The sequence below is a fragment of the Cryptomeria japonica genome, chromosome 10, assembly GCF_030272615.1.
Source record: "Cryptomeria japonica chromosome 10, Sugi_1.0, whole genome shotgun sequence".
In the NCBI taxonomy this organism is placed as follows: Eukaryota; Viridiplantae; Streptophyta; class Pinopsida; order Cupressales; family Cupressaceae; genus Cryptomeria; species Cryptomeria japonica.
Genome location: NC_081414.1, coordinates 522076979 through 522093386, shown reverse-complemented (window position 1 = coordinate 522093386; position 16408 = coordinate 522076979). Strand labels below are relative to the sequence as shown.

The window sequence follows — 16408 nt, the reverse complement described above, 5'->3', positions numbered from 1 at the left end:
CCCACTTTAGCATGATTCTCTAGCAGATATAGACTGCCTAATTTGCTTTCGGCTCTTTTGCAATCGCCGAGGCTACATTCTTGAGCATCAAGCTGTTTCGTGGAAATTAGATTTCTTTTTAACTTGGGAATATGACTCACGTCTGACAAAAGCCATTTATTTTTATTCAACAATTGCAACATCATGTTACCTTTGCCAATGATTTCATGTATGCATTGTCACCAAGGTAGACTTTCCCAAGCTTACCTTGATAGTTTTTGAAGCTTTCTGATATGGAGTTGCATGAAAAGAGGTATCGGAATCCAACACTTAATTACTATAATGTCATTTGTTGACAAGATTAGAACACCTTCATCTTTTTCATACAAGATAATGGTTTCGTTATCCTTCAATTATTTTTGTGTCTTTTTGTATGACAAACAATTTTTTTTGGTATGTCCTACTTTACTACAAAATCAGCAACCTCCATTTCTCCTTCTTGACTTCGATCTCCTCGCATGTTTGGATCTTCTCTTATTGTTATTTTTGCCTCGATTTTGAGGCCTTCCCCTATTGCCAAAAATCAAGGCATCGCTGAATGAAGACCCTTGATTTGTCCTCCTTATAATTTTGTTGAGAAGAGTGCTGACAACATCATCAAATTTGAGTTTTCTTTTGTCAAATATCGAAGTGCTAATCACCATCACTACACCTTCCCAACTATCCAATAGGGAACACAATAACAAGAGGGCTTTGATTTTGTCATCTAGATTTATGCTAACCGAGATCAAATGGCTAGTCAAAGTATTAAATTCATCGAGGTGATTCGACATGATTCCTCCTTCCTTCATCTTTAGATTGTACAACTTCTTCATGAGGAAAAATTTATTCGAATCCAAAGCCATCTCATACATAGAGAGTTTATCCCATAACTCCTTCTATGTCTTTTCAGCTGAAACATTAAAGGGAACATTGTTGTTCACAAAGAAAGAAAGATTGTTGCTCTCACTTTCTTATTTAATTTCTCCCACTCCTAATCAACCATCATAGTTGGCTTCTTGGCTTTTCCTTTCAGTGCGAGTGAGAGATATTATTTGATTAGTAGTAATTTCATCTACACCTTCCAAAATTCAAAATTTTGTCCTAAAAAAATTTCTTGTTTCCATTTAGCCGCTTACCCCTTTTTTTCTGAAAATTCTTCACCAATTTCCAAACAGCTCCTTCACCGAGCTCTAATACCAGTTGAAAATTATAAAGTACAAATAAATTCAATATGCAGAATAAAAAAATGAAGAACAAAAGATAATTGAGACATGGACATATAATATATAGTAGTTCACCAAGATGGTTATCTAGTTTCAAAGTAGGGGCAACAACAAGCTTCAACTCTCCAATAATGAATTAATTACATTATATTACTTTTAATAAGCCTTCGAATAGAATATGAAAGACAAAATGTCCTAGGGAAAAATATAATGACTGTTAGATTTCATATCCAACAAATATTATCATGTTAAGAAATACATGTAAATACATCATATTATAAATAATTATATTATCAACTAAACATATGTACTATAAATATATTATCACATGCCATTGATAAGTCATTATTATGAAATGAAAAATAATTGTAGTTTAAATTTATTATTACATGTCATTGGTTCAATGTGCTAAGAATGTCTAATAGTAATGTGAAACTATTGAAAATCCAATTTGACGCAATATGTACGTAGTTTTTCAAAGTATTTTATTACATTTTCTTAAATACAATCCATTTAAACTTGGAATAGATCTACTCTAATCTATTTGAAATAAGTCTGAACTTTTTTTAATGGATAAATTTGAGATAGGTCTAATATAATTTTTATTTTTTTTCGTCGATAGGAGGCAGAGCCAGAATTTTAATATTAAGGAGTAAATTTCAAAATACATAGAAATTAAGTTAGAAAGCCCTACTAGGCCTTTCTTGAAGCTTAAAATCAAAATAAGGACTAAAATCCTTATGGGAATTATTTGCCTTCCCACAAAATTTGGAATAAGTTCATCTAAAACATAACAGAAATAAACCTATATTCTGCCAAACTAGGAAATTATCCACATATAGTTTTTGCAAATTTCTCCAAAGCTTTACAAAATTTGTAGATAAAAAACGAAAGGATGCATATCTATCATTATCAACTAAAGAGTTCAACTCCTCGGCCCTCGACCGCGACCCCTGCCTCCTCCATTCACACGATCGCAGCCCCTGCCTCTACCACGCCCTCAACCACCTTCATTGCGTTACTGTGAGCTTGTTGGTGCATCTCCACTTTAGTGGGGAAATTCGTTCTCTTCCGTGGGAGTAAGAAAGCCATTCAGAATGGCAAAGTCTTTAAACTCACCCTCCTTGTTTGGGTCATGAGTGTTTTTCGGTAAAACTCTCCATTTTAAAAATACATGTGCTATAAAAACAATGGTTGTGTGCCTCATCAGGGCCGGACCCTTGAGGTCCAATAAGAAAGGATAATAAGTTATGGTGTCTCCCGATTCATTGAGTGATTCGAGATCCCCAAGCCTCGGAATTCAAGTACCATGCAGAGCATACTTCATGACTCTGTCTAGTCCAACCATAATTCTCTCAAATAACTGGAATGCAAGCTCCTTAACCTCTCCTTTAGGAACGCCGTTATCAAGCAAGGATGCCACGAATCTTGAGGAAATCTGAGAGTTGTCCCTATAGTATTCCCTTCTTCCCAAGTGACCTTGTCCAAGGACCATCTTTGTTGCTAGTATGACTAGAGAGTTTGTAGTGTGAAGGAGACGTTTTAATCTCAGGTCCGAAATTTCTTTGAAATTGCATTGGTGGTTGGGACTTGCCAGAGATATCAGAGTATCCAATCCAAAGCATGACACTGGGTCAGGGAATTCCCAAACAATAAACCTTGAGAATTAGATCTAATATAATTTATTTCAAATCAAAGAAACGAGAGTCGGACTCGACATGGACTCGGCAAGGCTGACCCGACTCAAGACTCGGCAAAAAATCGACAGGACTCGACGAAAACTCGATAGACCTCGGCAAAAAAAACAATTTCGAGTGATTTATGCCTAGAGCGAGTCCTGGAGAGTCATGAGTCCCTGAGACTCGGCTAGGGTCACTCGGCTCGGGCCTCGCCGGGACTCGGCAAGTCCTAGCAAATTTTTAATATTTTTTGTGGATCTTGAGAATCTAAATTGCTTATAGCTATTAAATGGAAGTGTCTCAATAGTCGTTATAGCTAACTTTTTGCACCTACAAACTCTAAACGATACATCAAATTTTGGTGATTTTTTTGTTGTCTCCGCATGCGAGTTAACTGCTTATAAATATTATTTGGCTAATGGGTAGTAACGATGCACACTATGGGATCCGTTATGCTCACAAGGGTCAAAAAGTACACATTTCAAAGGGTCGTCCAATATCTTCTTAAAGATGCCCCAATAACTATGCACTTAAAATTGCCAAAACTTATGTACAAATGCCCCAATAATCATGCAATATGCACAAATGCTCCAATAATCATGCACTATGCACAAATAGATCAATTATGATCCAAAAATGCTAAAAAAATAGGCAGCTATTGATAAATATGAAATGTATTAATGATCTTTTAATTTTTTGGGGGGTTCTTTGAAGTTAGTAATTGATAAATTAAATATGCAAGGAATGAGCAGTTATTAAAACATGAACAGTAACCAAAACATGAACAGTAACCAGTGCTCTTCCCCTATTTGAAATTGAGCATCATTTGAAATTGTTTCATTTGGACATGAGATATTTGAAATCTGTGACCATCATTATAGATATAGGAGAACACCAATTTCTCGAGAAATCCTTTTACATTTGAGAAGATCCAGTTCGAAGATCAAAGGCTAGAAAGAGTGGCCTCCGACAATTGGCAATCTCCCTCATATTCGTATACAAGGCAGATGTTTTTATACTTCTAGAAACTTTAAGCGCTAAAAGCCAAACACAAGGGATGCAATAAAATGTCCTGAAACATTATCCACCAAAAAATGTTAGACAGAAAGACATACGAAAGGAAACTAAAATTCTATCAATTCTATCATGGTACAAGGTCAACAACCACCTAAAATCTAAGAAACAAATTTGGCTTCCCAAATGGAAAATCTTTACAATAAAGAGTTATTTTTTAATAAATGGGTGTGAAATTGTTAAAAGAGGGGTACAAAAATACTAAATTTTTCCATTTATCATGCACACTGAGGCAACATAATTTTATCACCAAACCAGAAACTCATGAAGATCATATTCTTGAGAAGATATTAAGAAATGCCCCCTGAACTACCAGAAATCTATGCTTGAGGAGGAAATGATCAGCAAAGATCAAGAGCAAGGGCTTTTCATTCAGAACATCCCTACGCTGATCGCATAAGTCAGCTAGGAATCTCTTCTACTTGAGATCAACTTAAGAGGAATTAAAGAAGTTTTGATACGAATGGAGATGGTGCCCCCTTCACTAACGGTTTCCTTGCCTTTTTTCTTCCAACACTTCTATAATCTTATTGGAGTCCAAAGGACATGCAAGCAATTGCAAGCCCAAGGACTGCCATCTCATCTCACTATGTAGCACAGCTTACAAAATTATTTCAAAGGTGATAGTCAATACGCTAAAACAAATCCTGGTGATTGTCATCTCAGAGTAGCAGGGTATGAATGGTATGATGTCTATTCGTGAACTCAAATGCAGGGTATGAATGGTATAATGTCTATTCATAAACTCAACGCATTTGAGAGCAGCTACCAAAACAAAATGCATTCTCATCAAATTAGATATTGCCAAAGCCTATGACAAAGTCAACTAGTCTCTCCGAGACGAGGATGCAGACTCTATTATCTAGCATCATGTCTTTTTGGTCTTAAAGCAACTCCTCGATTATGTTCACCAATTTCGAGGATTAGGTTTCTCACATGTTGGATTGGGCCAATTTTTACCTTCCTAGATAAATGATTTTCTTTTCTTCCGTAGAATTTCCTCCCTTGTCTCCAATATGGCTTTCCTTTCCTACCTTGCTACCTTTCAAGCTTTAAAGTTTTCTTCGCCTAAGTAGTGTTTTAAAACTCAGTGCCTTTTCCTACAAAACAAGGTTTTGTTCTGTTTCAAAAACTCCTGGTATTTTATTTTCTATTCTAGTGGCATCTCTTGATCTACCAGACTTTCTGCGTTTTCATCCCTCTATTGCTTTGTTGGGATCTTACCTTCACTTTATATCTACTATCCCAATCACACACTTCCTCTTCACACCAATGAGGCCTCTCCCTCTACCTTGTCTATATCTTGCTTTCCCTTTCGACACTCTAGACTGAGAAGCCATAAACGACATAATGGCATCTACTTCAGCATTTATTTTTGGCTGCATTATCTTGATGGTGCTCTCTCCTAGTCCCATGTGTAGGCATAACGGCTGCTCCCTTCGCAAACAACAAAGACACTAGACTAAAGGCATATATTCAAGGTTATAAGCATTCTTCTCGTATGGTACTAGCTAATTATGTTAAAGATGGCCGTGGGACATGCGAAAAAAAGGTGTACGATTCTTCGATTACAAGGATCTTTATCACTTGCTTCAAATAGTATCAATAATCAAAGTATGATGGATAATAGCGATTGAGTCACAATAAAGGACGAAAAAAAAGCTGGAATCATGAACCATGCCCCAGCCATACGACTGTCCAACAAGCCCCTTTGACTTTATCTCAAGGGGATCCCATGGATCCCAACGTCTCACATGACCGTGCAAGGTACAGCGATTGATTGGCTCTTCTTATGTTTTAGTCACTTGAGGGTGGTCTATGGTTTTATTCAGTTAAAATGTCTCTCCCTCGACAATAGAAGTGAAGGTCCCCCCCAGAATTACAATACTTTTCTCAACCTTTTTAATGGCATGAGCCAAAAAGCCTCCAACAACTCGGGTGGGGCACTATGGTATGAAAAAGAATACTGGAGGAAAAATATGAAAAACCTTGTGTAAATCAATACGAATGCTGCAGATTTGAACATCATTCAAGAATGCATGGGATGGCTTTTAAACAACACCGAAAGCATTCAAATGCACATAAATCATTGGGTATAAATTGCAAACTCTCATAATGGCTCCAACATTGGCCCTATTATAGTTGATTTTAATGAAGATGAGAGTGTGCTGCTTTGTTTAGTTAATTTCTGCTCCTGTTTACAGAATGTCTAAATATGACTTGAAACTTTAAAAAAAATGCTATTAGCATACAATAGAAACTTTCTAAATTGACAAAAAAAAGTTAAAGAAGTACAAGTTTGGTGGGGGGAGTTAGTTTGACTAATTATGTAATAAAACTGTTTCTATATGTTGATGATCTTATTTTAATTGCAAAAACAGCACTAGATTTGAAGGAACACTTTGAAGGCTCTAGAACTTTTTTGCCATGAGGTAGGGATGTAGGTGAACACTCGCAAAACTAAGATCATGATCTTTACCTTGAAGAGAAAGAAGGTTTATAGGAAATTTTTTTTTGAGGGCAGCCCCTTACAAATGGTCAATGAATATAAATATCTTGGCCTTGACTTTCAAAATAAACTCAAATGGGAAACATGTAGAGCGAAAAGCATCGAAGGAAGATAGAAAGCCTTATGCTCATTGCAAAATAGATGTAGAAGAGTTGAGCTATGGGATTGGAAAACTAAGAAAACTCATTTTGGCCTTCTTGTGATTCCAGTGGTACCATATGATTGTGAGGTTTGGGGCAGCAACACTTCAAAAAGTAAATGGAGGCAGATAGAGAGATTACAAAAACACTTAATCACAAATAGCCTCAAGATTAAATCATCTATCCCATGCGAGATCATTCTAGCAGAAACGGGCGCTTTTCCTATTGAGTTGGTTATGATCCGGTTGCTAAATTATCTAAGAAGATTAGAAAACATGGAGATACATCATTGGCCAAAAATAGCAGCGGAAGAGAAACTAGAGAGCAAGAAGAGTACGTGGATGAAGCAAAACATTAAATGGATAAATAAATGGGATATTAGCATAAGAGATTGCCCAAATAACAATAAGGAAATAAAAAAGTACATGCAAGAAAAATTTAGAGAGAGCATGTGGACAAGACAACTCGGGAGGAAAAATGAATACTATATCAAACACTTCAATCCCACACATAAACATACACAAAAGAATTACATAGGAATGGAAAGCAAAAATGCTAATAGCTTAGATAAGAACCAGCTCACGTCAACTTAGATGTGAAATCGGAAGATAGATGATACCCAATGAGGAGTGTGCAGATAGAAAAAGTAGATATTTCGAGTGGTGGAGACAGAATGGCATTACATCATAGAATTACCCAACTTACAAAGATATCCAATTCAACTACATTGACACGCTAAATGTAAACACTTGGAGCAGTCTGTTTGAAGAAGAAAAGATAACCAAAATTGTAGATTTCCTTATCAAGTTACACAGTAGAAGATCCAAGACGCAAAAGGAAAAGGAAAAGGAAGTTTAGTAGGCAAAACATTTTGACCTTTGGATGCTTTTCTTTCCTGGCTAGCCGTGGGTCCCATAGTCTGGCTTCATGAAAGTTATTAAAAGCATTCATTCATTAATCCTAAGGGGTAGTTAATCTTTCATACTTCCCATTTCTTTATAGTTTGGAGCTTATTGGTATGTTGACTGCAACCCCCATGTGCCAGCGCGGTAATGCCTCTTGGCATAACTACAAAAAAGCCTCTTGAAATATTGAAATTGTAGAGCTTGTGGTGCCTGCCACGCTGAATCTAATTTTATCTCCAAGGCTTGTGCAAAAGAAACTGAGTATGAATGGCATCAAAGGATCTTCCACAGAAATTTGACAATTAAAGTGAAGGTTGCTATAAACAAGGATTCCCCACTTCAAGGAACACGAACTTAGTCATGAAGTAGAGTATAATAGATCGAAATGAATATTATAAATTTGAAAACGCTATTGAAATTGTAGGGTTTATGGTGACTGGCACACTGAATCCAATTGAAATTTCCAAGTAACATGCAGAAGAAATAAGCTATGATATATTCCAAACAGGATCACGAATGTTCTAGATAACTTTGACAATTTAAACAAAGATTCCTATAAACATGTAGACCATGAAGAATAAGAAAGAATATTTGAAATTTGAATGACAACAATTAAACCAGTAGTTCAAGTATAAGGGTATGGTAACAATTTGAATGAAGCTCACATTTTACACTCAATTTTCCAGCCAGTCTTGAATTTCAATCTCGGATTAATACTTCGACACTAAAAATTAGAGATTGAATTCGATGTAATACTTCCCCTGTTACCTTCAGCAGAGTAAGGCGCTCACTATCAGCCCTCATTCAAATATAAGATGGCCATTAACGCAGACGAGTGACAAAAACTCTAAATCAAATTGATGTTTTAGAAGATTGAATCTTCAGGATACCTCATCCAATCAAGGTAACAACAGAACCTAGCCACCCTATATGCCACAAAGTCCTTGTTAAGGAGAGTCTTCACCATGGGCAGTAACTAGTAATTAAAAGGTCTAATTACTATTGGGCATCTAGCTGACTGATGATCATATAGGCAAAAGCCCATAGACAAAATTCATACACTATTTAGCTACATCCTACGAACTCAGGCCAATAGTCTATTCCAATGGGAAAAAATACATGGAACAAACACCAGCAGACAGTAACTAGATTCACAAGCAGTTCATTAAAAACATCCACTGCATAATGATTGACCCATTGGGTCCTTAAAAAAGGGACTTTCAAGGAGCGCTTGGAATTCATGCTAAAAATTCAAAAATCTTCCACTTTATTTATTAATAAGTAATAAAATATGCTGTCAGCCAATAATCGACCTAGATGGGTTATCATGTAGTCTGTAAGTTCTGTTAATAATGAATATTTAACGAAAGTTAACTTTTTGGTTTTATGGCATTGGTTTCCAGAAGTTTACATTGTTAATAGGAGAATTCGTACTTGTTAGGTCGTTTTCATCCGTAAATTATAAAACCTGAGAGTTCAACAGTTCCCATATTTATAATAAAGCCTGAACAATTGCTAGCTCCCAATTCTACCAATCTAGGCAAAAGATAATCAGTGTCATTCAACTAGGGGAGACTGCAAAGCACCCCTAATTTTATTAAGCTTGTGTGTGATTCAACAAGGGGGTGCCACAAACCGTGCCTGATTGTTTTGGGTGCTGGTGCGACCCATGACTAATATAAACAACCACACTAATCCACTGCAATAATTGAAGCTCGGTTGCAGAAGACTGATCCAAACAAGAAGCGGCACTTCAACAGGAAATCCTGGTGACCTATAGAGGGCACCTAATCACATGAGGAATCGCCCTTAAAAATGGTTTATTCCTAGGCCTCAACCCTGCATCTCCAAAAGAAGCGTTCCTCTGATTAAAAGCCAAAATTAGGAAGTCCAAGAATTACCCATGAGTTTTCAAGGTTCAGCAATTCTGAACTTCTTCATAGAATTCAGGAAAATTCTTAGTGAGCTGGTACATTGAAAGCATAAAGATCAACTCAGACACTAAATAGAAGCATCAAAGAGGCAGGCTTTAGCATCTGATCATGCATTGGGTCAATAAACATGCACCTCGTCAATTGAAGCATTAACAATGAATTTAAACACTAAATAGAAGCACCAAAGAGGCTTTAACACCAGACATTGCATTAGGTCACAAAAAAAAACCTCTTGTATTGAAGAATACGGATGAACTTGTACACTAGAAGCATAAATGGGGCTAATTCCAGATGATATATTAGGTCAAAGAATGCACACATTTTCCACGTGAACTTGGCTTTATCAAGACGTGTAAATAGACCATATTAAATATGGTTAACAATTAGGCTCAAATGTTTTGAAGTGATATGCAACATTTTTTAGGAATTCTGCACTAACCTTTTACTGTGCAGCAATTTAATAGTGAAGGTCATACATGTTTTAATTGGATTATCATAATAAAATCCACATGCATGTTAGATGACTAGAAATTTAAAACTACTAGCCTTGTTCCTGTTACAGAGTTTCAACATGCTCCATTCTTTTTTTAACTTCTGCGTAATTGGACTACTTTTTACTGTCATCTTTATGATTTAACAATAACGCATCATAAAGTAACCTTGAGTCTGAGATAAAAACCAAACATCTATAGATACCTGTCAACTCAATTACAAAATATTTCAGTACTACAACTAGCCTTCTGTTTGCTCAGACTTGTATGATATTTTCCATGAACCTCCATACAATCTAATAGGACAAAAAATTAAACTGTTCTCTCAAAATGTTGCCTGCAAACATGTCACCTGAACTTGTCTCTAAAATCAATACACTGAATCAGTTTTTCCCTTCAACTGAATCTCTTGTGTGTGACCGACTTCCCCTTGAACTTACCTCTTCAATCAACACTCTAATCAGTTGGTTACTTGAACTGGATCTCTTCCTTGTGACCCAATTGCATCTTCTTGTGGTCCCTGTATCGGGTCTCTAGGAGGCATGTAATCTCTACGTTCTGCTTGAATTGGGCCTCTTTCAGCCATAGGTGGTCGGTTGTCTTGTCGGTCTCCTGATGGCAATGGCCCTCTTCCACCCATTGGTGGTCTATTCTCCTGTCGATCTCCAAACGGCAATGGACCTCTTCCACCCATCGGTGGTCTATTGTCTTGTCGGTCTCCAGGTGACATTGGGCCTCTTCCATCCATATGTGGTCCTCTGAAGTCTTGATCTCTTCTTCTGTCATTCCGTTCCATAGGTGTTGGGAAATCCCTTCTTCGGTTCATGTATCTCTCATCATTTCTTTCAGATGGCCTAGTATAGGCAAGAGTTGGATCTGGTGTAATTACCCCATTGTTGTACCTATCTCCCGCTGTCAAGAATCACAATGCTAGGCATTCAGTAATCATGTAAAATAAAAATTTCACTACAAATGCCCAAGTAATACTCACGGCCATAAGGTCTGTATTGTGGTTCAGCATAACAATCGGGAAGCACCCAAGTAACTCCAGGTTGCTCTGCATTTAGAAGAAACTAGATTATGATGAGAGTAGTCAATGATCTTCAGCTAAAACAAAATATAAAGCAGAGTAGAGCTCATAACTTTATAATGTTGCCTAGCAGTACAGAGAGGCTCACATACTTTCCATTGTTGGTACAAGCGACTCTGGAAATTCACACTTAAACCCTGTGTAATTTGTGGTAGATACTACATAAATTTTTTTTTTTGCCTCCTCCATACTGCAAGCAGAAAAAATAACAGAGATAACGCATCATGAATAGATGAATTCAGTCTATTTATTTTCATCTAATCATATTTACTTCAGAAATTCTATCATTTTAAAGGTGCATATTGCCAATTTTCATATGAAATAGCTTTAACTAATTCTCTCCAAAAAAATTAAATTAATCCAACAATTCTGTATGAAGTGATTTACTCAATTCTGTACCAGATGTAATAAACAAAAAAAATACTATTTCATCAATCAAATTAATTTCAACAGTCCTCTTTCAGACAGTGTCTAGCAACCCAGGAATACCAAACATTTTGGAGATGACTTGGTGACATCCCCTACATTCCCTCTCTAAATGCACTTCCATCTAACATCCCCAAGCCATTTCAGAATTGTTTTGGCATGCTTGGAACAGTTTATGTTTTAAGTGGGTTTCTTATTAATAGCCTTGCATCCTTGGCACATCAAGAGATGTCCCACCCTGCCATATATATAACATGTGTGTGTATGTATGTATACGTATGTATGTGTATGTATATGTGCATACTGTTGATTTTAGCAATCAGATTGACAGTAAGAAAGAGAAAACATGAAATGCACACATAACACAGTGATACCCTGGGAAAACCTCCCTCTTGGAGGTGAAAAACACAGCAAGAATATCTCAGATCAAATATATATTAAGGGCACAACTAAACTACAAATTAGCCCAGCTAGGGCACAACAAATGATCACCAAAGTAAACACTTATCTGCAACTCTGATCAGATCTGACTATGAACGAAATTCCCAGAATGTCATACACTGATCTTGGATGATGCTCGCTGGCTGAGGATAGCAGATTCAGCAGGCATCACAGACTTAGGAGATGATTCGCCTTGCCTAGAGTAAGCTTGCTCAAGGTAGAATAACTTCGGTTCTCCAAGTAGACTAAATTCGCTCAATAATGAAGTGATCAGATTCGCTGCTAGGTGTGATCAGACTCGCTGCTGTAGATGTCTTGATTAGTGCAGATCGCATAAGGCAGAGAGATGATTGATCATGAATTAATTGTGACTACAAGTCACCTTGTACTTATATGAAACATACCCCAAGCTAGAAGCTAGAAGCTGAAAAAAGATACTTTGGCAGGCTAATGAGGTGGCTCAGAAATTCCAGTAAACCAGCTTTTTCACTTTTAAGGAAACAAAATAAGCCAACAGATTTGCTTGAAGTTGATAGGACTGTAAACGTCACCTTCACTTTTGTCACTAGTATGAAAGCTGATTGGATGGACCAGACAAAACCTCCTCGTTGGACTTGAAGCAAAAAATATGGGAGACAGCCCTCGTAATCTGACTTAACCAAACACCTAGTCAAAACCCCACAAAATCTAAGAGCCTCATTGCACGGGACAAGCTTGGCATTAAGAAGGGCAAGGACATATTATAATTATTGCTAAAGATAACATTCCAAGATCTGAAAAATTCATTTGTCACATTTGAGTGAATTGAGAGCCATGGATGTTTCAGGCAGTACCATAATTATGTATTAAGTTGTATTTCCCCTGTTTTCACCATTTCTGCACCTTGCAATGTCATCTCCCTCTCTAGCATGCACTGTTTACAACTTTACACCCATGGTGGCTGCTCCTCTCTATGTTTGCTCCAATCACGGCTTTAGCGAGATCTTTTAGTGGTTTTACACTTCAAAAGAAAATTTTGTTAGAAGTTTCGATAACAAATCACAAGCTCAAAGTTGTTTCTAAGGCTCAAAACTAAGACTAATCAAATGGTCCTTAGGCATGATGTTATGAAAGACCAGCTCATTAACTTTGTAATGCGTGACAAGTTCTTCTTAAAGCTAGCATCCTTAGCCTCTGACTCTGCCTTGTTTGGTTTGTTAGCAAATCTTTTCTTGCAGGCATATTCATGTTGGATGATGTTAAGGAACTGCAGCTCAGTTGGAAGATAGGCTATGTGATCTATAAGGATCAAGAAAATAAAACTCAAGCAGTAAATCGAATATGAGAAATGGACAGGAAATGAAACAGGTTGACACAAAACAGAGTTAATAGAGGAAACAGATACTTTAGGTCAAATCAACACCCAAGGAGAAGATCCCAAACAGAAAACATTTCCATGCTTGTGGAGATGGACGTGTATGTGCAGAAACAACCCTAAACTGTTGAAAACTCAAAAATAAACTGAAAAGGTATCCTTTCCACTTCCAACTTCTAGGGATTTCTCCTTAGACCTAGAGGAACACTTTAGCATTAACAGAAATCATACATAGAGACGGGGCGTATGTATTTTGGGATACATGGAAATATATGAGTATTGTTATTGTAAGAAATTTGAGAATTCTATTGTTCTTGGTTTGTTGAGGCTATACAGAGTAGCAAGAAACAACCATTGTTGCACCCTTTTATTGAACTTATTCTTTCATTTAATTTCATTACAAATAGACACAAAGTTCAAAAAATAGTTGAAACTCACCAAACTCACGAGTTTCAGAGGGGGCGGAGTCACTCCGCACATACTTGGGGCAAGTTTCTACATTCATTTTAATTTTTAATTCTTCATTCTCATTTCATTACCCCTTTCATTACCCCTCCCCCTTTAAGGCTTTTAAAAGCCATAACATCGGATGAAAAACATACACAGTCTAATCCAGAAGCTTGCGCAACTAAGTTTCTACAAGTTGGGGGCCAAAATTCACCTAAGTACTTGCAAGTATTCAACGAGTTTGATCAGGCAACTTGGCTTGCAAATACAGTTGAGTTGAAAGATATAGAGAATTGGCTTTAAGTCACAGGAGAGAAAGAAAGCATATGAGAAAAGCCTGGAAGCTAAATCTCATCTGTTACAAGGGAAGCGTGAGAAGCTTATGTTTTTAAGGTCTCGAGAGCCAATTAAGGCCTCTCATTATCAAGAGAAAATTGATAAAACTTAAATTTCAATAGACAAAACTTTGAACGCCCATAACAAAAAGTTACAGAATTTTCAACACAAGCCCTAAGCACAATTAAGAAATTTGGCAAACAAACCCACCCCAAAACTAAATTCTAAAACCATATCATTTCACAAAGCATATACCAGAGAGTTGTTCAAAACTAGCCATCACGTATTTTGCATTACATATTGTACCAAGTACTTAAGCAAGCGGTAAAAGGTCAAAATGCTTGCCTGCCGAGGACATTAGCGGCGGTTTGTTCGAAGGCTGCTATTTTCTCTTCGCGAGGAGGGTCTGGCTCTGGAAACTTCATAGTAATGAGCCAGTGACTGTCAAAACGAGCTCCCAGCAATCTAAATGGCTGATTAACACATACAGAGGGCAGTATTTTTTGGACTAGAGAAGGTGACGATGAACGAACTATAGAGGTGTGTGGGGTGGTGGTAAATCCTCTTGCAAACACAAGAACACGGCTAAGGCGAGAAGCCATGGATGAGATTCTTTAACAGCGAACGACAAAATCCTGCAACTAGGGTTCTAAAAATGAATGAGGGTTTAAGGCCAGGGAGATATAAATATGTGTTTAGAGGATTATTATAAGTTAGCATACTATATTTTAAAAAATCTAACAAAAGTATATGGGTGTAATTAAATTCAATGATAGATGGTGATTTTAATTTAATTTTAATTATTATAATTAAAATGAGATAAAGGCAATATCATATTTTATAAAAATATAATAATAATATATGTAAAATATTATGCAAATTAAATCATTTATCAAAATGAAATTTTAAAAAGGGAAAAAAAATACCTGGCTAATCATTCATAGAGTAGTAATAACTGTTAAACAACATTTATATTCTATTACAAGCATTGAATTTAGTCATAAATACAATGTGTAAATAGGTTTTTTAAATTTGTAACAAATTTTTACTTTGTTAACCATTTATGCACTGGTAATATCTTTCATTTTCAATATCATGAAGAAGAGCTCAAACTTTGATTGTTACATTCGACTTCACAACTTATAATGTAGGTATCCCATACTAAGCATGTAACAACCTGAATTATGGTATGACTTGATGCATTGTGAATTTGATTGAATAATTAAACTTAAGAGTAGCAAGCAACTATTCTTCAAGTGGTCCTCTGTTAAAACTAATTCATGATTATCCCTTAAGAAATCTCACGAACATCATACTAAGTTGTTCAAATAGGCTGTGTTTTCTGATTGTCATTGTTGGCCTAATAATGACCTTCCAAATACATCTAGCAAGGTAAAGGTCTCAAACCTTATGGTATTGAGAAATTGGCCAGTCACATAAATCTATAATCTCAATTTGTAGATTATGAAATTTTACATCTAAATTCATTTTCACGTTGGAACCATAGAGGAAGTTAAAGTATGAAGCATGATTATCAAATTTTCATTGACTATTCTTTGGTCCTTTTTCAACCAATTGAACACTCATGCACGTGTATTACGTGACATATATGGAGTAATGTAATCAAAAAATTAAATATTTAATTTGAGAACTCTTATTATAAGTGGTTGATGGGATTAAAGTTATTTAAATTATTTTATTTAAGTAATAGTAAAATTAACTGTAATTATGGAAAGTGTCATACAATATTGTTAGTCCCAACCGGTGCTAGGAGGGGAGGGGTGAATCGGCACTTTATCGGTTTTAACCATTTAAAACTTTTAACTCAAGTTTGCACTAACTTAACATTCATCAATATAAAAATTTAGTGTGGAAGAATATGCATGCATGAAAAGATACACAATGACACCAAGATTTATCTCGTGGAAACCCAAATGGGAGAAAACCACGATGTGAGTAGGAACTCACAAAATTTGTACTCTTCTGAAGTACGCCCAGTGAGGAGTCATCTCTGTTAGGAGATTACAAAGAAACTATTAGGTGTCACCCGGTTAAGGGATTTTGATTAAGGCATGTCAGTGCCTTTACCCTGCTAAAGGTAGCCTTGTTAAAGGTCTTAGGATCATCAATTAAGATGACACCTGGTTAAGGGATTTTTACAATGGGACCTATTAAAGTCCACCCTATTAAGGGATTTTAGTTGCAATGGTTAGAGAGCAACATAAAGATGATCTGTTGAAGTAGCTACTAATAGCTTGATTAGATCACACTTAAAATCATACTCTATCTACACCAGTTGTATCTTCTCTGCACAACACCAATTTTTTGCTTATACCTT

General features: G+C 36.3%; 1 protein-coding gene across 1 annotated transcript; it reads right to left on the bottom strand.

The window, feature by feature from the left end:
- Positions 1 to 10135: 10135 nt before the first annotated feature.
- Positions 10136 to 14789, bottom strand: LOC131060816 (multiple organellar RNA editing factor 1, mitochondrial). Its single transcript, XM_057994233.2, has 4 exons — positions 14416 to 14789; positions 11159 to 11256; positions 10968 to 11033; positions 10136 to 10888 (listed from the first exon to the last, which is right to left on the bottom strand). Exons 1-4 carry the CDS (start codon positions 14670 to 14672, stop codon positions 10437 to 10439), a joined length of 873 nt encoding a protein of 290 aa, XP_057850216.1. The 5' UTR covers positions 14673 to 14789; the 3' UTR covers positions 10136 to 10436.
- Positions 14790 to 16408: the final 1619 nt, after the last annotated feature.

Coding starts and splice junctions, on each gene's coding strand:
- LOC131060816 (XM_057994233.2), bottom strand. CDS start 14,672: ATGGCTTCTCGCCTTAGCCGTGTTCTTGTGTTTGCAAGAGGATTTACC. Junction 11,257..14,415: donor GCCGCTAATGTCCTCGGCAG/GCAAGCATTTTG, acceptor TTCTGCTTGCAG/TATGGAGGAGGCAAAAAAAA. Junction 11,034..11,158: donor GCTTGTACCAACAATGGAAA/GTATGTGAGCCT, acceptor TTCTAAATGCAG/AGCAACCTGGAGTTACTTGG.